The sequence below is a fragment of the Octopus sinensis genome, linkage group LG19, assembly GCF_006345805.1.
Source record: "Octopus sinensis linkage group LG19, ASM634580v1, whole genome shotgun sequence".
Classification (NCBI taxonomy): Eukaryota; Metazoa; Mollusca; class Cephalopoda; order Octopoda; family Octopodidae; genus Octopus; species Octopus sinensis.
The window spans coordinates 39933844-39955617 of record NC_043015.1 but is presented as its reverse complement, the minus strand read 5'-3'; the positions used below and the strand labels follow the sequence as shown (position 1 = coordinate 39955617).

Sequence of the window (21774 nt, the reverse complement as noted above, 5' to 3'; positions counted from 1 at the left end):
CCCCGAAAGGATGAAAGGCAAAGTCGATTTCGGCGGAATTCGAACTCAGAACGTAAAGACAGGCAAAATTCCGCCTGGGTCCAGCATAATAAGGATTTCAAGGGCCCACAGATGGTAAACGGTGCCCACAAAACAAGGGGGAAGGATCAGTGGTGGTGGTGGGATTACATGGAGTTTGGGATACGGGAGACATTAGCAGATTGTTAGGGGATAAAGCAATATGTGTTATAATAGACAGAAGAGGCATAAATTCACACTGAAAGACCCCCTTTTTTTTATAGCTTACTAATAGTGAATTAATATCTTCTGACTGGGGGGCGGGGGGGGGGATACCACCACCACTTCACTTTGTCCCTTTTTCTTAGTAGCTCTGTTACTACTATTGTCCCCTACTATTTTACTACTACTACTACTACTGCTGCTGCTGCTGTAACATTGATTATATTATATATATATATATATTCTTCTCCTCCTCCCGCTAATTCTAGTCTGGTCTGCAACCTCTGCTGTCCCCTGTTACAGTTGTAGAATAGGGAGTTGGGGGGTGGGGTGGGGTGGATAGACATAAGTATCATCATCATCACAAGGGACCCTGTTGTGAATTGGGTCAAAGTTCAACATTGAACTTTCCACCTTCCTCAGCTTGTTTGTTGCTTTGTTACCACCCACCCACCCCTCCTTTCTCTTGCTCTCTCTCTCTCTCTCTCTCTCTCTCTTTCTCCCCTTTTCTCTTCTCATGCTCTTCTTTTTGCTTTCTTTTCCTTCACACTTCACCCTTCTATCAAACTAATAACTAACTACATTGAAACATAATATCTGTCTGTCTGTCTCTTTCTCTCTCTCTCTCTCTCTCTCTCTCTCTCTCTCTCTATCTATATATATATGTATATACGAGTTAATCCATACAAGAAAGCACAAAAAAAAACCACAACAACGCGAGGACATGGAACAAATATAGTATTATTGGACGCGAAGGAAAGAAGGGAAGAAGGAGGGTTTAACATTTCGAGCGGAGCTCTTCGTCGGAAACATAGGAGAAGGAAAGATCCAGAGAAGGGAAGACAGAGGAAAAAAATTGCCAACGGTGCACATGAGGTCACATTTTGAAAGACTGATATACATACTGATAAAAATGGTAAGACAATAAAAGAATGAGAGAGACCTCAATGTTATGTAAATGGAGGAATTTATCTGTAAATGTAATATGTGACAATTATTCGATAGCCAAGATGAAACTCTGAGTTTTGGATGCCGAGGTGGATATCCATGCCGCCATCTCTTCAGTTATCCGGCCATCGGAAAAATACTATTTTTCATAGTATAATTGTCACACATTACATTTACAGATACACACACACACACATAACATATTTTTCCTTTAATGAAGTAAATTTGCCTTACAGCTGTTTCCAGTAATCATTATAGGTTTGTTACTGATTGGTTTATTCAATTGGTCTGTTGATCATTTGAGAAAAGAATAAAAAATATATTACACAAACACACACACACACAGTTTCATATTTTAAAGGCAGGAGAACAAAGTTGTGATGTTCATCCATTTACTCATGGGCCATGACCTTATTTTTAATTAATCCGTTAGTAGGACTTTGTTTTTAATTAACCCTTCCTATTGTGTACTCTTGTCTTTGCTTTGCATTATTTTGTTCACACACACACACACATATATATATTGTAAGTTTTCCAATATCTGAGTAGATGTTGTTTTCTTATTGCATCTTGTTTTACCTGTTTCAGGTGATGCTGGCCAGTTGTGCTCGTCAGGAGGACTTACCTGCTGTACAAAGGGAATGGAGAGTCAGCTGGTGGAGCTGAGTGCCAAAGAATACCAAACACTCCAGCACAAAGCTATCGAGCCGCTTCGGTCTTTATTCACATCGAGAACAAATAAATTTGATGGTGAGTAGCCGCCTTTGTTTTTTCGTTTGGGGCTCTTGGTCCCCCTGTGTCGTCTGATGGAACCCGGACAATGTTTGGAAATAGAAAAACTCATTAAAAAAACCCTCAGACTTTATTTTTCTAATTCATCTTTAAACTGATAAGTTTCCATCAATTCCACAAGAAAGAAAAAGCTTACTTTCAGAACCGATTCCATTGCATATTTGGACGATTTTCTGATAACCATTAATGCACAATCTGCAAGCTGCTGACTTCACACACATCATCAGCGTCGTCATCATCGTTTAACGCCCGTTTTCCATGCTAGCATGGGTTGGACAGTTCGACCAGGGTCTGGGAAGCCAAGAAGCTGCACCAGGCTCCTGTCTGATCTTGCAGAGTTTCTACAGCTGGATGCCCTTCCTAACGCCAACCACTCCCTGAGTGTAGTGGGTGCTTTTTACGTGCCACCGGCACAGGGTCTAGGAGGAGGCTGGCAACAGCCAAAATCAGATGGTGCTTTTTACGTTCCAAGTGGAATGTTTTTTTTTTGCTTTACTACCCACAAGGGGCTAAACACAGAGAGGACAAACAAGGACAGACAAACGGGTTAAGTCGATTATATCGATCCCAGTGCGTAACTGGTACTTAATTTATCGGCGTCGAAAGGATGAAAGGCAAAGTTGACCTCGGCAGAATTTGAACTCAGAATGTAACAGCAGACGAAATACCGCTAAGCATTTCGCCTGGCATGCTAATGATTCTGCCAGCTCGCCGCCTTATCCACGTGGAATGTTTTGCAGTCAAACTGGGGTCGATGCCATAAAGACAGGAGGTGAATCTTAGTCAAAATCAGACATATTCAAGTTGTTGTTTTAAGCAATTACTCAAAAGTCATTCTGATGCATAGATCTGGTTTTGAAAGTAAGCTCTTCAAATATTATACTCTAAATGGATTTTGGGGTACCATAGAGGGAATATTTGGTGTGTACCTTAATTTAAGGTACCATTGGGTGGATGGAATACTTGAATTGTAGCTTGTTTTAAGATTCACGTTTCTTGACCACTACAACCGGTTAAACCTTAGCATAACATTACAGTCTTAAGGGATGGACGGGATATTGGAGGCCTAGGTTTAAGGGAAGGGATATTCAAAGCTCAGGTTTAAGGGATGGAATTTTGAAGGCCCAGGTTTAAGAGGAGGTATATTGACTAACAGCAATACCAGTTGTGTACTCGGGTTAATAACAGCTCTATTTTCTGGTTACTTGAACATTGTGAAGGTCAATAAGGTAATTAAATGATGGATATAGTGTTCAAAGATGATAAAATTTGAGATTTTGTGGAGGGTCAAAATAGGTAACACAAACAGGACAGTGTAACCAAACAGGAAGGGCTGCTAAGCCTAAACGAGGTTGTGGTGGCAAACGAGTAAATTAAGGTAGGACTGGAGACGAACAAGGACACAGGTTGCAACATCCTATATATATATATATATATATATATATATATATATATATATATATATAGGACGTTGCAACCTGTTGGGTGTTGGCCTGAGGTTTTTCATCTTATAAGTCATGGTGATTCAAAGTTTGAGGAATTAAGTAATTTATGTCTATAATAGTATCTATGTATAAGAAACTCCCATATTTTTTAACCTATTTTTTGTCAAAAAAGGGTTCCTTATACACGTTAAAATACGGTAATTAATAATTATCTCCAGCAACTGATCGAATTGGTCCCTTGTACAATATCAGTAGCTCCCTCCACTTGAACCCTGAAATATTGCCTCTACTGGGTTGGAATGTCTTGTGTGGTCCTTGGCAGCTGGGAGAGAGAGAAAGAGTGTGTGTGGGGTGGGGGTGAGACTCATCCACATTCCCTTAACACCTTCAAATCTCCATGCACTCTTTAAGTGGTGGCTCCCCCCCCCCAGTCTGGGAATGGTTTTTGATCTCTATTTTAGGAATACCCTGTCTCTATCACCCTCATTTCATCTCACCCCCAACCCTCATTCACTCAGAGTCCCTACCCTACAAAATCTACCCTAAATTCCAAAGGTATATATTTATATATATGTAGCCCTTCTCCCTCCTCCAGTGCTGGGGAAATCAGGTCATCCATCTTAAAACAGCTCCCTAAAATCCATACTGACCTAAATTCCCTCGTCCCACAAAAAAAAAAAAATAGGGAATTTTCTCTGGGGAACTTCCTTAAACTTGGGTCAAATCATTATTTACCTACTCATCCCTCCTTTATCTAGCTACTCCTCCTCCTCTCTTCTGTAGCTACTCCTCCCTATCAACTCCTCCTCCTCTCTTATTTACCCCTATTATCTCCTCTTTCTCCTCCTCCCATTTAATTCAACATTCCTGATGATTCTCATCACACACACACATACACACACAGGTTTGTGATTCATATTTACATAGGTAAACCAACTGATGCATGCATACACATACAACACACATGCGTACACACACACACACACACACGTGGTGTATAGATAATTTAGAATAAAATGAAATGGAAATAGAACCAAAGGTAATAGAAAGAGAAAACAAAGATATTTTCAGAAAATGGTGCGCAGATTCCATTAACCCTTTCGTTACCAACCCGGCTGAAACCACCTCTGGCTCTGTGGTAAAATGTCTTGTTTTCAAAAGTTTTGAATCAAAACCCTCCACCAAACTTTAGTCACAATTTATGTTCCCAACACTAGCTTAATGATGACTGAGTTATTTTACTAAATTCTTTGTTATATTTAAAACTAATTGAAAGAAACACAGAGCATCTCAAAATATATCCAGTAACGAAAGGGTTAAATATCATAAAGAACTGGTTATTAATAGAACTGCCCTCAATGATGGCCCCACCAGTCCTCATCAGTGGACACAACTGTAACTGCGTGCTAGATATGTCCTGTTACCCAACACATCCTCAAATAGTCTTTGGTATGTAAGGTTGTTCTCTTTCTTGGCATAGCCCCAGCTGTAGCAGTCCAAAGAGTAAAAAACAGAAGTGGGGTGGGGGGTGGGAGCACGTGTTGGCAGTGACATGATTGCAGACAATTCTTGACCAATTATTTCTGGATCACGAGGAACATGGGCTGGTAGAAGGAGATTGTGCTGAAACACAAACAGCTTCCCCTGGGCCACCCTTTGATTCAGTTGCCTCTCTTAGACCACACCCTTGATTCAGGGTCCTCCATTTGGTCACCTCCTTGATCAAGGGCTTGACCATCGAAACCAGCACTGATGTAGTCAGTGGCCAAATTGATCCTGAGGCCCTACCGGAAGATGTGAGGTAGCATGATGCAAGACTCAATCTCTAGGATCAACAAAGATGACGGTAGGCTGGTTGTGCCCTTTTGGGGTCAGTGCAATGCAATCTGCTATATCTTCATTTTCTGATTTTCTCAGTTCTCACTAAATATAGACAGACATGCATTATCCTCACATACCAGTTGTATCTGTTCAGCCAAGGAGTTTTGTCTTGTAAGTTGCTCGGTGACCCTGTCAATGCCGGTGTCACGTAAAAAGCACCTAGGATATTCTCTGAAATGGTTGGCATTAGGAAGGGTATCCAGCCATAGAAACCATACCAAATCAGACGATGGAGCCTGGTGCAGTTCCGGCCGTACCTGCTCTGGTCAAACCGTCCAACCCATGCCAGCATGGAAAACGGACATTAATTGATGAAGATTCCCATTCAACACAAATTCAAAAGTAAACTCTACTGCTTTGTTACTCGGTGACAGCCCTCATCGACTGTCCAGGTCACTGATGGTGCCTATGACATCCTGGATGGGCCCAGGTATCTTATTTTTCTATTACCCACAAGGGGCTAAACATAGAGGGGACAAACAAGAACAGACAAACGGATTAAGTCAATTACATTGACCCCAGTGCATAACTGGTACTTATTTAATCGACCCCGAAAGGATGAACTCAGATATCTTATTTGTTTATTGCCCACAAGGGGCTAAACATAGAGGAGACAAATAAGGACAGACAAAGGGATTAAGTCAATTACATCGACCCCAGTGGGTAACTGGTACTTAATTTATCGACTCCGAAAGGACGAAAGGCAAAGTTGACCTTGGTGGAATTTGAACTCGGAACATAACAGCAGATGAAATACCGATAAGCATTTCGCCCAACGTGCTAACGTTTCTGCCAGCTCGCCATCTCGGACCTAGGTATTTTGTTCCTTCTAGTGACCCTTCACCTCTTTCTGCCTCTAAACTTGAAGCATTTCAAAGCTGTCAATCACTAAGCGTCTGTTATTGGCAAATAGGGTTCCAAGCAGGATGTCTGTCTTTCTATGCTGGACTGCTGTAGCCCCTACCTTTTTGATATTGTTGGTGTTTCTCAAATAAGAAAACTGAAGCTTGGTGCATCCTGCGTAGCATGACATTAGGTTGCCATTGAAGAAGGATGGCTCACTAAAGTTTACGCTCACAGATAAATGGCATACCTTCAATAGCATAGTATAGTGTATGTATGTATGTATTATGTATGTATGTGTGCGTCTATATAATATATTCCTGTATATGCGTATATATATGTGTATGTATATAAATACGCATATACAGGGATATGTCATTCCCTGCTGTGTGCTATCATCATACACCACCCCGTCTCCTCCCCACCATCTCTCCCAAGTTATGTCTGTTGTATTCATTACTTGTGGCTGGGGTTCCATATATTCCATCAGCCATGGTGAAGATGTGAGGAGACATTTAGTGGGGAGGTGGGGTATTATAAAGGTCACAGCAGTTGACCTTTTGGAGGGCAGGAGCAGAGTGGGGTAAAAAGGTTATTTTATTATTATTATTATTATTATTATTATTATTGTTGCTAAAAGGCAGCTAACTGGCAGAATCACTACACGCAAAATGTCTGGCTTTACATTCTGTGTTCAAATTCTACTGGGGTTGCCTGTCGTCCTTTTAGGGGTCAATGAAATAAGTACCAGTTGAGCACTGGGGGGTCAGTATAATCAATTTATCCTCACCCTTGCAATTGCTGGCCTTGTTCCAAAATTTGAAACCATCCTCCTCCTTTTTAATATTACCTCCAGCTTAGCGAAGGGGGAGGTATTGTTTTCAGTCATATTTGTTTGTTTGTCTGTGGACAAGATATCTCAAGAACCATTGGATGGATTTGCATGAAACTTTCAGGGGTGTTGGTCCTTGTGACTGGCACGAACTGGTTAAATTCTGGGATCACTTCGGTACCGGACAAGGATTCTGGATTATTTTTCCTGTTTTTTTTGTTTACTTAATTTTTGAGAGCGGTCGGGTTCATTTTTAGTTTTCTCGTTTGTGAGAGCAATCGAGTTTATTTCAGATATTCTCATTTTAAAAATCGTCTCTGGCTAATCGTTGAGAAGGTGCTGGTATTGCCTTGGCAGAGGTTTACGCTCTCTGAATGCTCTTGTTGTTATTATTATTATTATTGCTAATAATTTGGAAAAATTGACAGGACCCTTAAAATGATAACATTGCAATTCATTTGTGACTGACAGAGAGAGAGAGAGAGAGGAAGAGGAGATCAAACACCATCATCATCGTCAACAATCATCACCATCTTGCATGCACACACGCACACACTCACACACACACACACACCAATCAATAAAAAAGCCCTTATGTGGTTATTTGGCCTACAAGAAATAGAAGTCAAATCTCTTCCCAATCAAATGTAGAAAACAAGAGAATGACAACTTCTTGTAGTATGAGCTATGGCAGGATGGTCGTGGTTGGATTGTCTCTAACCATAGATCGTTTGGAATACGGCTCCCCTGACCCCAAAACAACTATACTATCTACTCTACTGAAACCCTCCTTGTGGTGGTCATCATATCTGTTAGAAACAACAGCTTAATCTCCCTCACATCACACCTTGGATAAGGTCCTGGCTTCTCGCTACCTACAAAACAGACAGGATGGTCATGACTGGAGCGTGTTTGATCATAGTAGTGCTGCTAACCTGGGGTTAATCAGCCAGAGCAACAACGTAACTGTGTAATGTAATGTCAGACATTCTGTTATGGGATACATTGTTTGATGGGATGGTCACGGCTGGAGTGCATTGGATCAGGGAATGAGCTAAATACTGACATCAACACGACTCCTACTGCAACCTCTCCCCCACATATGCACACACACACATTGGCGCACCTCATACTACCACCACCACCATCTCACCTAAGCTCTCTATTTTTATATAATGCATACATTAAAATAAGATTGAGCCCCCTCCACCCCCCACCACCACTTCCAAACCCTCCCCCCTCCCCTCGGTTCCACCAGGGAGTGACTAATTTATCAGCTTTTGCAAAAAGAGAGGAGGAGGGGGTGGATAGTAGGTTTCAGGATGTGGTGGTGGTGGTGGTGTGCTGTACTGGTTATTATTAATGTGTGGTTCACAGGGTGACAGGGGTGGGTGGATGGGGTGCATATGGTGGCGGTGGTGATGAATTGGAGGAGACTTGAAAGATGCGGGGGGGGGGGTAAGAAAGAGGGGGACGGTTGGATGTCTGGAGGTAACGTGTTGACTGTGTGTGGGGTGGGGAGCGGGGTTAAGGGGGGGAGCAGATGAGGGTGCGATGGTGGTGCAGCAAGATGGAAGAGAAGGGGATTGTGGGATACATGCGTATCGGTGGTGGTGGTGAGGGGTTAATGTTGAGGAGTGATGTCTGAGTGTTGATGAAAATCGTAGCAGCAACAGTAGTAGTGGTAGTAGTAGTAGTAGTAGTAGCAGTAGCAGCAGCAGCAGCAGCAGCAGCAGCAGCAACAGTAGTGGTAGTGGTGGTAGTATGGGATTATACTTAAGCCTGTCCCTGTACCACAACATCTCTGAAAAGTCTTTGGTCTTTTCTACCATTCCTTCAGTGCCATCCACATTCCTAACATCTGTTAATCACACTGTTGTTGTTGTTGTTGTTCTCCTCCTTCCTTCTTCTCCTTCTTCCTCCACCTTCTCCTCCTGTACTGACATCAACTCCCTTTTTTTTTTTTTTCTTTACATCCCCCAGATCAAATCTGTTGCAAGCTAAATTTATCTTTCCTACCCCCTAGGGGTCGATTTAAAACTATATTTATTGGTCACATGGAGGGAGGCTGACTTTAGTGGCATGTGTCTACCTGTCTTTCCACTCGGGCCACGTACCTCCACGAAGGTATGCGATGGCTTAGTGGTTAGAAGATTGTGGTTTCGATTTCTGAACAAGGCAGTGTTGTGTTTTTTGAGCAAAACACCTTCATTTTTATGCTGTTCCAGTCTCCTCAGCTGACAAAAATTAGTTTCTAACAATATCCGGGAATTTAACCCTGGGATGATTCAGCATTCTGTTCAGAAAGTGTGTGTGTGAAGTGGTGGTGGGGTGTTGCAACCTCAGTTGCTTATTACACCATGGGACCAATCCTATGAGCCTTAGTATTCATGACGAAACTATACCTTCTTTTGTTCCAGTGGGGACAACAATAAAATGGTCTCAGAGTGTATTCCAGGAATTTTAGACCTTACACTCAGTCAGTTTCTCAATTTAACAGGGATTGATAAGCCCCATGTTAAAATCTGGTCAAAGTGAAACTAGATCGACCAATCAGAATGCAGATAGGTCTTCAGGGTTGGATTACACAGTTTACAAATGTCTGCTGTTTCAGGTGTTGTTTTTAAGTGTTTTTTTCTCTTCCCAATTTTTCATCTCTGGAGCCTGGATCACAGCTGAACCCTTCCAGTGTCTGTCTGTTTACAACACAAAAGGTACCCTACTTACTTGTACTTGTGACGGCGTTCACCCAGGGCAGGTTGAGCCGGCTTCTTCTCTGGTCCTGACAGCATCACGAACCATGGCAGCCCACGCTTGACGGTCCCATGCGAGGTCACTGGAGACAGCGAGCCATTCGCGGTTCCATCTGCGCAGACCTGATAGTTCGGAAAGGTCCTCCTTTATCGTTGTTGCCCAGGTCTTCAGCTGCCCCCCCCCCCCGTGTGTTTGTGCCAGCTGGGAAGTGGAGGTGGGAGGAAGACATCGCGAATCAGCTCACCCTCTGGACGCTGGGCCGCATGACCGAACCACCTTAAGCGCCGTTGTAGAAGCGCCAAAGAGAGGGGCCAGAGATTCCAAAAGGTACCCTGGATTGTTTATCACCAATAGGTACCATCGAATGGAATAAGATTTTGATGAAGAACAGTATGAATTCGATCAAAACATCTCAAGGGGACAATGATGATAATGATGGTGCCGATGTCTCAACAAGGCTCAATGATTCCCAATCAACTTGATAGTGGTGGTCATGGAATATTGGTATTAATTGCAAATTAACAATTCCTGAGGCCCCCCTCTCAGTTTTTGGTTGTTTCTGTTTGATTTTTTTTTTTGTGTGTGTTCTGGGTGCTGAGTTCCAGTACAGATACTAATTATCTCTCTTAATTTAAGGTGTGTCGAGGTACTGTTTTAACCCTTTCGTTACTGTATTTATTTTGAGATGTTCTGTGTTTCTTTCAGTTACTTTAAATATGACAAAGAATTTAGTTAAATAACTTCGTTATCATTCAGCTAGTTTTAGGAACATAAACTGTGACTAAGGTTTGGTGGAAGATTTTAATTCAAAATTTATGAAAACAAGACATTCCTACTATAGAACCAGAGCCGGTTTCAGCCGGGTTGGTAATGAAAGGGTTAAGGTGTGCTTGGGGTACTGTTAACACTGCTTATCAAGGTACTGTTTATTATGGTGTATCAGAAGCTGATGGCTGGAAAACGGGGCTGAGACATCGAGAGGACAATAATGGTGGAGTGTGCTGAAGGACATTGCAAGTGAGAGGAGTTAATTGTTTAAACCAAATGGAAAGAGGAGGGCAAGAACCTGCTTCTCTCTTATCTACTGCTGTCTTATCTTTGGATTTTGGTGATGATTATCACTGCCACCACCACCAAGATGCACACACACATATTCACCACATAATATTTATTTCTTTACTACCCACAAGGGACTAAACACAGAGAGGACAAACAAGGACAGACAAATGGATTAAGTCGATTATATCGACCCCAGTGCGTAACTGGTACTTATTTAATTGACCCTGAAAGAATGAAAGGCAAAGTCAACCTCGGCGGAATTTGAACTCAGAATGTAACGACAGACGAAATACTGCTAAGCATTTCGCCTGGCGTGCTAACGTTTCTGCCAGCTTGCCGCCTTACAAAATATTAGTGGTAGTAGTAGTGGTGGTGGTGGTATCCAATAGCAACAGTCGGTTTCCCCTCCCTAATTCCTGGCACTTTAACTTCTCCTCCCCAGTTCACCTCACTCTATTACCCCCCACCCCCCTACACATACTCATACCTCCAGTCTCTCCCCCCCATCCCGTCTGTGTGTGGGGGGGGAGTGAGAGATGAGGGGTGGATGTTCATAAGGGAGCTGTCAGGCTTTGATCAAAGCAATCAACATTCACACACACACACCACACACACACACACACACACACACACACACACACGTTCTCATACGTACACACATGCATGCATGCGCATCCAGATATGTTTATAAATACACGTGTGTATGTACTTGCTCACACACACACACATACGCACACACACACGCACACATACACACACACACACACATACACACACTCACACACACTCACACACACACACACACACTCACACACACACACACATACACACACTCACACACACACACATACACACACTCACACACACACACACACATACTCTCACACACACACACACACACACACTATTACCACACTGAACAACTCATCAGCTTCTGTCTTCCTTGTTATTAATAGATAGCTTGTCTCCATAGCAACAAGGGGCAGTAGGTAAGAATGGCGGTGGGTTGGTGGTGCCGGTGGGGGAAACACCTTTCTCTCACTTTCTACCCCCCCCCCATGCTGTAACCAGTAGTAACTACAACAGCAACAATAACAACAACAACAAGAACATCTGAGAGTTTCTCTATCATTGCCCTACCTGCTAAAAACAGCAGTCAGTCTCTCTCGAATCGCACTCAGTGATGATGTAAAGCGGATGGACTGATGAGGTGATGAAGCCTTAAAGATCAGCTGCATAATAGGTGGCTTGGTCACAGATGGATTGTCTGCATGATCAGGACTGATCCGGGGCTAAACAACAACAATTGCAACAAGACACTTCTGCATTAGAATTACCGTTTTTCTGTCTGTCTATGAAGACATGATTCCACATGTCTTCATCATCATCATCATTTAATGTCCGTTGTCCATGCTGGCATGGGTTGGACGGTTTGACCAGAGCCGGTAAGCTGAGAGGCTGCACCAGTCTGATTTGACATGGTTTTCTATAGGTGGATGCCCCTTCCTTACACCAACCATTCTGGGAGTGTAATGGGTGCTTTTATGTGTCACTGGCACATGTGCCATTTGTGTGACACCAGTATCTGCCACGGCTGTGATTTTACTTGGCTTGATGGGTCTTCTTCTCAAGCATGACATAATGCCAAAGGTCTCGGTCATTGCCTCTGTGAGGCCCAGCGCTCAAAAGGAACTCAACCACTTTGCCTTCCTCAGTATTAATCGAAAAACACCCCAGAAATTGAGTAAATTGTTGTAAAAAACTGGGACGATCTTCTGAGATTCAATAATGCCATAGTGGATGCGATTCTGTTTTGAGAAATTTCATATCCCCTCCTTAGAATCGGTGCCACATCCTTATATTCTTCTCCGTCTTTGATCCGCAGATTCTATTTTGTTGGAAATGGTTTGTAGGGGAGGAAATATTCTTCAATTAGATGAAGTTGATGTTTGTGTTGTTATTGATGCTGTCTTTAATTGCATTATGTTAATTAAAATTTCCCTCTTTAAACTTTTGTCGTTTAAAAAAGTAAAAAAAAGTTGTCTTTTTGTCAGTATGTCATTTATAAATGGAAATAATTAGCATTTAATCATCAAAGAAGTCGTAAGTGGCGCTACAGTGTGGGGTGGGTGAGGGCTGGAATATATATATATATTATGTATGTGTGTGTAGATGTATATTAGGTGTGTGTATACATGTGTATATAAAGCATGGTGTACTCTCATACATGTGTTTCTGTGTGTGTGTGTGTGTGTGTGTGTGTGTGTGTGTATATATATATAGGCACAGGAGTGGCTGTGTGGTAAGTAGCTTGCTAACCAATCACATGGTTCCGGGTTCAGTCCCACTGCGTGGCATCTTAGGCAAGTGTCTTCTGCTATAGCTCCGGGCCGACCAATGCCTTGTGAGTGGATTTGGTAGACGGAAACTGAAAGAAGTCTGTCGTATATATGTATATATATATATAATATATATATATATATATATATATATATATATATGCATGTGTGTGTATTTGTTTGTGTGTCTGTGTTTGTCTCCCTAGCATTGCTTGACAACCGATGCTGGTGTGTTTACATCCCCGTCACTTAGCGGTTTGGCAGAAGAGACCGATAGAATAAGTACTGGGCTTACAAAGAATAAGTCCAGGGGTCAATTTGCTCGACTAAAGGCGGTGCTCCAGCATGGCCGCAGTCAAATGACTGAAACAAGTAAAAGAGTAAAGATATGTATATATATATATGTATATGAGAGAGAGAAAGAGAGTTGTTCTAGTGACTGTTTTCCCACTGTGGCATGGGTTGAATAGGTGTGCTATTTAACATATCTCTCATCCATCTCAGTCCCACATCATCGCAGGTGTGAGGCTCAGTATCCTAAGATCTGTTTTCACCATTTTTCTTGTCCACCTAGCCTCAAATTGAACGTGGCTCAATCAAATGGTTGTCCCCCCGCCCCCCAGTCCCTCACCACTTCATTGTAAATAATACGACCGTGGGAAGTAGTCAGTGTCAGCACTGTTCAAATGATGGGTGTTTTTTTAACTAATAAGTATTAGATTCAACTACTCCCCCCCCCTTTAGATATCAACCAAGAGGCTGTGCAGGATCTTGTTGAGAGATATTGAAGGGTTTATCTGGGAGATTCTGTGAGATAAAGCTGGAAGATTCTGGGGAATCAAGTGTGATATAACTGACAGTTTTGTGGTATATAACTAACTGTTAAGATTTTGTGGGGTGTAACTAAGATCTTGTAGTATATTGATAAGAGAGAAATGAATTGAGCAGGCTATGTCAGTTAGACTAACCTATATCAGAGATCTGATGTACATATTACTTGAGGGTGAAAGCCTTATGACTCCAGTGCATTATGGGACTGAGCATGACTGACATACCTGCTGTAAATTCTTTTTTATGCAACTGGTAACAGAAACTAAAGAATCTTTCTTATGCAGATAAAATTTTATTGAATTAAAATTATGGTGGCATGTAAAAAGCACCAACCGATCGTGGCCGTTGCCAGCCTCGCCTGGCACCTGTGCTGGTGGCACGTAAAAAACACCCACTACACTCACAGAGTGGTTGGCGTTAGGAAGGGCATCCAGCTGTAGAAACACTGCCAGATCAGACTGGGCCTGGTGCAGCCTCCTGGCTCCCCAGACCCCGGTCGAACCGTCCAACCCATGCTAGCATGGAAAGCGGACGTTAAACGATGATGATGATTAAAAAGCATCAAAATTTACTAAATTCCCATCCAATGTTGTGATTATTCCTCATTTACTTCCAAACAAGATAGAAATGGTTTCGGTTTGGACTGGCACGATTTATCATAAATCTGTGATCTTTAAGTGTTGCATGAGAATGATTAATTAGTCACATTCTTTTGATTAATGATTCCCCAATTATAGCTTGCATGGGACCAAACAATGATAACAACAACAAAAACACTACAACAATCTAACGAAGAAGCCCTTACTTGATCCATTGGCTTTGTACTTGTAAAAATAGCAATTTCTCCCTCAAAGAGACATATTGGACTTTGTAATCCTAGATACATTATGCCTGGTCAAGGGTCTGGGAAGTTTGCTTTAGAATTAGGATGCCTCAGGTTTGATCCCACAGTCAGCTGGTACTTTTGCTAGTGGGGAATGTGTGTGTGGGAATCCTTTGGAGGGATTGTAACGGTAATTCAAAGGGGCCTACAGTCATAAGTTAATATATATTATTACATACCTATTTCTTTATTACCCACAAGGGGCTAAATGCAGAGGGGACAAACAAGGACAGACATAGGTATTAAGACGATTACATCGACCCCAGTGCGTAACTGGTACTTAATTTATCGACCCCGAAAGGATGAAAGGCAAAGTCGACCTTGGCAGAATTTGAATTCACAACGTAACGCAGACGAAATACTGCTAAGCATTTCGCCCAGCGTGCTAACGATTCTGCCTGCTCGCCACCTTACATACCTTATGTCATCGTCATCATTTAACACCTTGTCCATGCTGCTATGGATTGGATGGTGTCACCAGAGCTGACAAGATGCCCCAAACTCCAATCAGATTTGGCGTGGTTTCGACGGCTGGAGGCCCTTCTTGATGCCAACCACTTTACAGTGTGTGCTCAGTGTTTTTGCATGGCACTGCATGGGTGCCTTTACATGACAAACTTACTACAGACTTTGTGTGTGCGCATGCATCATCATGTCTGCTTTCAATGCTAGCATGGGTTGGTCAATTTGACTGAGGTCTGGGGAACCAGATGGCTGCACTAGACTCCAATCTGATCTGGCAGATATATATATATATATATAGGCGCAGGAGTGGGTGTGTGGTAAGTAGCTTGCTTACCAACCACATGGTTCTGAATTCAGTCCCACTGCATGGCACCTTGGGCAAGTGTCTTCTACTATAGCCTTGGACCGACCAAAACCTTGTGAATGGATTTGGTAGACAGAAACTGAAAAAAGTCTGTTGTGTGTGATGTGTGTGTTTATACATACATATATACATGTATGTGCATGTGTTTGTGTGTCTGTGTTTGTACCCCAACATCACTTGACAACCAATGCTGGTGTGTTTATGTCTCCGTAATTTAGCGGTTCGGCAAAGGAGACCGATAGAATAAGTAGTAGGCTTACAAAGAATAAGTCCTGGGGTTGATTTGTTTAACTAAAGGCAGTGCTCCAGCATGGCCGCAGTCCAATGACTGAAACAAATAAAAGAATATGCAAACTAGACCCTAATTCTCAGTGCAGAGTCTCCCCTTTTCAGTTATGTTCAGAGGCTATTCTGAAACTTGCCTTAAAAATGATAAACTTATTTTTATTGTTAATTTATCCCTGTTTTTCCTCCACAACAAGTGTTAGGATGAGTCTGATAATAATAATAATAATAATAATAATAATAATAATGATAATAATAATATAATGATAATAATAATAATAATAATAATAATAATAATCAATAATAATAATGATAATAATAATATAATAATAATGATAATAATAATAATAATTAATAATAATAATAATTAATAATAATAATAATCAATAATAATAATAATAATAATAATAATAATGATAATAATTAATACAGTGTGTGTGATTATTGAGTGGTGTACTTTTTAATTAATTGTTTATTAATATGAAAGTCTGTCATTAAACTTTGATACAAATTACAAAATAATTATTATTATCATTATTGTTATTATTATTATTGGTAAATATGACTCATGCAAAATGTATATGTGTGTGATAGAATAAGTACTAGGCTTATGGTGGTGCTCCAGCATGGCCGCGGTCAAGTGACTGAACGAGTAAAAGAAATAAAAGAAAGATTACACAAAATGTTTTAACAATTATTTTAGATAAATTGCTAATTATGTTTAATTACCAAAATATAATGAATGATAGGATTTTTGAATGGGCCCAGTGGAGTTAAAATAGGGATCAGAAGGGGTCCAGATGCAAAAAAAAAAAATAATAATCGTTGAGATGCACTTTGTTAGATCAACAGAATTGTCTGGGAGAATATATTGGAGTGGAAGTGGCAGGCTGAGTATTCCTCAGACACATGTACTTTTAATGCTGTTATCTGTTCAATTCAGTATTACTGTGATGTATAACAAAATCTTGCTCTTCAAACCACAGTCTCTCTCTCTCTCTCTCTCTCTCTCTCTCTCTCTCTCTCTCTCTCTCCCTTTCTCTCTCTCTCTCTCTCTCTCTCTCTCTCCCTCCCTCCCTCTTTCTCTCTCCTCTCTCTCTCTCTTCCCTCTTTCTCTCTCTCCCTCCCTCTTTCTCTCTCTCTCTCTCTTCTCTCTCTCTCTCCCTCCCTCTTTCTCTCTCTCTCCCTCTTTCTCTCTCTCCCTCCCTCTTTCTCTTTCTCTCTCCTCTCTCTCTCCCTCTTTCTCTCTCTCCCTCTTTCTCTCTCTCCCTCCCCCCCGCTCTCTCTCTCACACATCCACCCACACCCAGCTGTTCATTTTCCTCCATGTTATCCCAGGTGGAATGTTTATCATCTGACCAATTGCTTTTAGAATTCGATGTTCTCCACGTTGTTCCTACCATTAACCTTTCGACCAGGAGTGGAACCTGTTTTATCGGTGCCAATAGCATTGTATCCTATTCTCTCTCTCTCTCTCTCTCACACACTGGATGGTGACTTCATTCAGACCGCTGTGTTGATGGAGAGAGATGTCATAGACACACAGACAGACCAATGGTCATTGATATAATTGGACCTAATGGGAAATAATATAAAACTGTTGGAACTTTTTTCCAAGGTGTCAATAAATGTCTCCGTCTTCTCCCGTATTCCTGTCCATTCGCTCATTCACCATCGTTTAATGTCATCTACACACCATAAACACACTCATTTATACACCCTGTGTACACTCATATATTTCCATATAAACTCCTACGTCTATATACCCACACGCACGCATGGGGTAAACAACGTACATACATACACAACTCACTTAGGCATGTTCTCTCTCTCTCTCTCTCTCTCTCTCTCTCTCTCTCTCTCTCTCATGGTGTGAGTGTATGTAAATGAGGAAGGGGGAGAGGAAAAGTTGGTGGGGTGGAATAATGGGAAATATTTGTTTCTCTTCATCATCCAATAACAACTGTTTATTTTATTGATTGGCTCTTGTTACAGACCAATACTTCTGCCGCCACCACCACCACCACCACCACTACTGGTATTAGTCATAAATATACACCACTAACACTACTGCCACCACCACTTCCACTTCCACACACCTAGCCAGCCAGTCAGCAAGAGGTGGGGGGGGGTCTATTATGGGATCACTTGGTTGACTTGCTACAAATAGCAGCAACGTCTCCTTCAAACCATGTGCTACCATGAAGAATTGTTATATACAGGGTATGGCCAAAAGTCACCTGACAGTAAACAAAAAAGAAAAAAAAAACCCATTTAATTCCAAGATTAAAACAAAAAATTGTTTTATGTGAGACTTTGCTAATAAATATGTTACAAAATAAAAAAAATAAAATCGGTGATTTTTAACTCACAGCATTCAATTATTAAACAATCATAATTGGAATGAATAAATGAAATTGAATATTAAGTATTTATGGAATTTTGATTTACTGTCGGGTGACTTTTGGCCAACCCCATAAATATATATATATATATATATATATATATATATATAGGGAGAGTTTAGGAAAATAACAAAAGACGAAGACAGGTGGTGTACAAAACAAACAAATGTATTAGTATAACGCTCAGGAATAGAAAAAGTCTTTTACGTTTCGAGCCTACGCTCTTCTACAGAAAGGGAAACAGAAAAAACAAGGAGAGAAAATAATGTGTGTAGTGGCTAACGATCTATCATGCCGACAGAAGGGTCACATATATATACATATATATATATGCACAGCCTTTAGTGAAACAAATCGACCACAGAACTTATTCTTTGTAAGCCTAGTACTTATTCTATCGGTTTCTTTTGCCGAACCGCTAAGTTACGGGGCTGTACACAGACCAAAATCGGTTGTCAAGCGATAGTGGGGGGGTCAAACACAGACACACACACATATATATATATATGATGGGCTTCTTTCAGTTTCCATCTTCCAAATCCACTCACAAGGCTTTTTTGGCCTGAGGCTATAGTAGCAGACACTTGCCCAAGGTTCCACACAGTGGGACTGTACCCAGAACCATGTGGTTGGTAAGCAAGCTATTTGCCACACAGCCATGGTCATGGTTGGACTGTCCTTGATCACAGGCCTACTTGGTCAAGCAGCTGACCTGGAGTTGAGCAACAGCAGCAACTTATAATCGTCTCCAACGTCCAGTGATTGGTTTGCTGGATCCGGTCAAACTTTGCGCCAAATATAACACCACCAGACACATTCTAATGACCAATTTGTCTTCAGTTGGTGACTTATAAATAATTAATATCATTTACAATTATAATTTTAGCACTTAATGATTATGGAAAAAAAACTAAGACATTATAAGAGTCCGACGAGCTCAGCAAACGACTACTGCACATCCACTAATTGCTCCATTATCAACTGCACTACGCTACACCCATTAACTATGTGTCATGTGATGGTGTGATCGACTCTGCAGTGTCTGCCATGCTGTCTGAGGTACATTGGATGCTGTAGTGAAGGTACATGGCTTAGCGGTTAGCATATTTGACTGATGATACATCTTTGTTTCACTTTCGCAATTAGTTAGATCATCATCGTTTAACGTCCGTTTTCCATGCTAGCATGGGCTGGACGGTTCAACCGGGGTCTGGGAAGCCAGGAGGGTGCACCAGGCTCCAGTCTGATCTGGCAGTGTTTCTACAGCTGGATGCCCTTCCTAATGCCAACCACTCCATGAGTGTAGTGGGTGGTTTTTACGTGCCACCAGTACAGGTGCCAGGGGAGGCTGGCAGCGGTCATGGTCGGTTGGTGCTTTTTACGTGCCACCGGCACAGAAGCCAGTCAAGGAGGCACTGGCATCGGCCACGTCCAGATGGTGCTTTTTACATGCCACCGTCACAGGTATCAATTATACTAATCTCCTTAGGTCAATTTATTCAAGAAATGAACCCAAAACGATGAATAAATTTGAATTGCAGTTCTTTATTTAAGAGACGAGGAATTATGTACATTATTTACATTTGATGGATATTTGTCCTCATATTGTTTGTTGTTAACACAACGCTTCAGCTGATATACCCTCCAGCCTTCATCAGGTGTCTTGGGAAAATTTCAAACCTGGGCTCTCATTCCTAAGGTATTTTTCGATGTTATTATTATTCAGGCCTGGAATTGACCTTGGAATCTTGGGGTTAGTTGCCCATACGCTTAACCACTACGCCATTTGCCCACAGGCATAATAATGATAATAATAACATCAAAAAATACCTTAGGAATGAGGACCCAGGTTCGAAATTTCCCCAAGACACCTGATGAAGGCTGGAGGGTATATCAGCCGAAACGTTGTGATAACAACAAACAAGACGAGGACAAACATCAGTCAAATGTAAATAACGTAAATTTGAATTGATTTCTCATCTCTCTCACAGACGTCAGACTTGTGTCTCACACAACTTCCATTACAATTTTATTCTTCATTCATTAATTATTAGTAGGACGAACTTGTTCCTGGTACAGTCAATTTGCTTTAACCCAGTATGTTACTGGTATTTATCAAACCTTGAGACAAAAACTAACGGCAGGAAGTAATTAAAATTTGGATTATGAACAATTTTATGCCATTTTGTGGTAATTAATGTGTTGTGCTTTTGTTATGTCACTTGCAATCTTCAAGCCATAACTTAACCGAATGTCATTATTTTACAAATCCCATACAATGAGAAGCTTCAACAAGTTCTTCACCTCTCCAGTGAGTGTTAGAAGAAAGTAAAAACTGTCTCCGCATAAAGTGTAGGATATTGATGATTAATTAACAATAAAATATTGATTTTGTTTATGATGCACACATAAGATAGTGAGCCTAGAATATTAATGAATATTTAATTTAGCAAGCTCTGAGTATTGATAATTTAATTAAGAACTGGTTAGGTTTTTTAATTAATCATTTATTGTGTGGTGAAAGATATTTTTAAATTAACATTAGATATTAATTAGATAATAAGATATCATCAGACGGCATGCAATGCTAGGCATCAGATATTAGTGGATGTTTTAATGGAATATTTGCTTATTGATAGATATTTTAATTACTCATTCGTTATTAATTGCTTGTTTTTAATTAAATGTTAACTTTTCAACACAATATTGCATATTTTATAATACCTCTGTCAGTCTCTCGTTTAACAAATAGTTTTTTTACTCACCGTTCTCCCTTTCTTGGTCGGCTTTCGTCAAGTTTCTCCACAATACCCAGACGGTTCCATTCTGAATAAATCCACCCCCCCCCCCACCACCTTGCACCCCTGCACAGCAGTTATTGTTTCTTCTTAGTTTTTATTGGTACCCTTATGTGGATGTTAACGAGGAGGAGAGACTGAAAATTTTGATGAGGGAAGAGAATGGCTGGAAGGGACACTCTGAGAGCAATAAAAGGGATATTGTGAAGGTCAGTGGGTTTGAAGGTCCAGTAAAGGTGTGTGCGTGTGTACATGGTGATGCAAAATTGCTGGCCTTGTGTCAATATTTGAAACCATCATCATCATCATTTAAATCGATTACATCGACCCCAGTATGTAACTGGTACCAATTTTATCGAACCCGAAAGAATGAAAGGCGAAGTTGACCTCAGCGGAATTCGAACTCAAAACCTCATCTGCTGTTGGGTTTTGAGTTCAAATTCCACCAAGGTCGACTTTGCCTTTCATCCTTTCGGGATCAATAAAATTAGTGTCAGTTGACTTAATCCCTTCCCTCAAAGACCTGGAAGAAAGCTTGTGCGCACTAACCCTTCATCTGCTGTTAGGTTTTGAGTTCAAATTCCACCAAGGTCGACTTTGCCTTTCATCCTTTCGGGGTCAATAAAATTAG

General features: G+C 41.1%; 1 protein-coding gene across 1 annotated transcript in view; it reads left to right on the top strand.

The window, feature by feature from the left end:
* The first annotated feature begins 1747 nt into the window (after positions 1-1747).
* Positions 1748-21774, top strand: part of LOC115222053 (glypican-6) — a 46906-nt gene continuing 26879 nt past the window's right edge. The window contains exon 1 of the mRNA XM_029792157.2: positions 1748-1917. Coding sequence (XP_029648017.2) covers positions 1809-1917 — 109 coding nt within the window. The 5' untranslated portion in view covers positions 1748-1808. The remainder of the gene's footprint in view (positions 1918-21774) is intronic.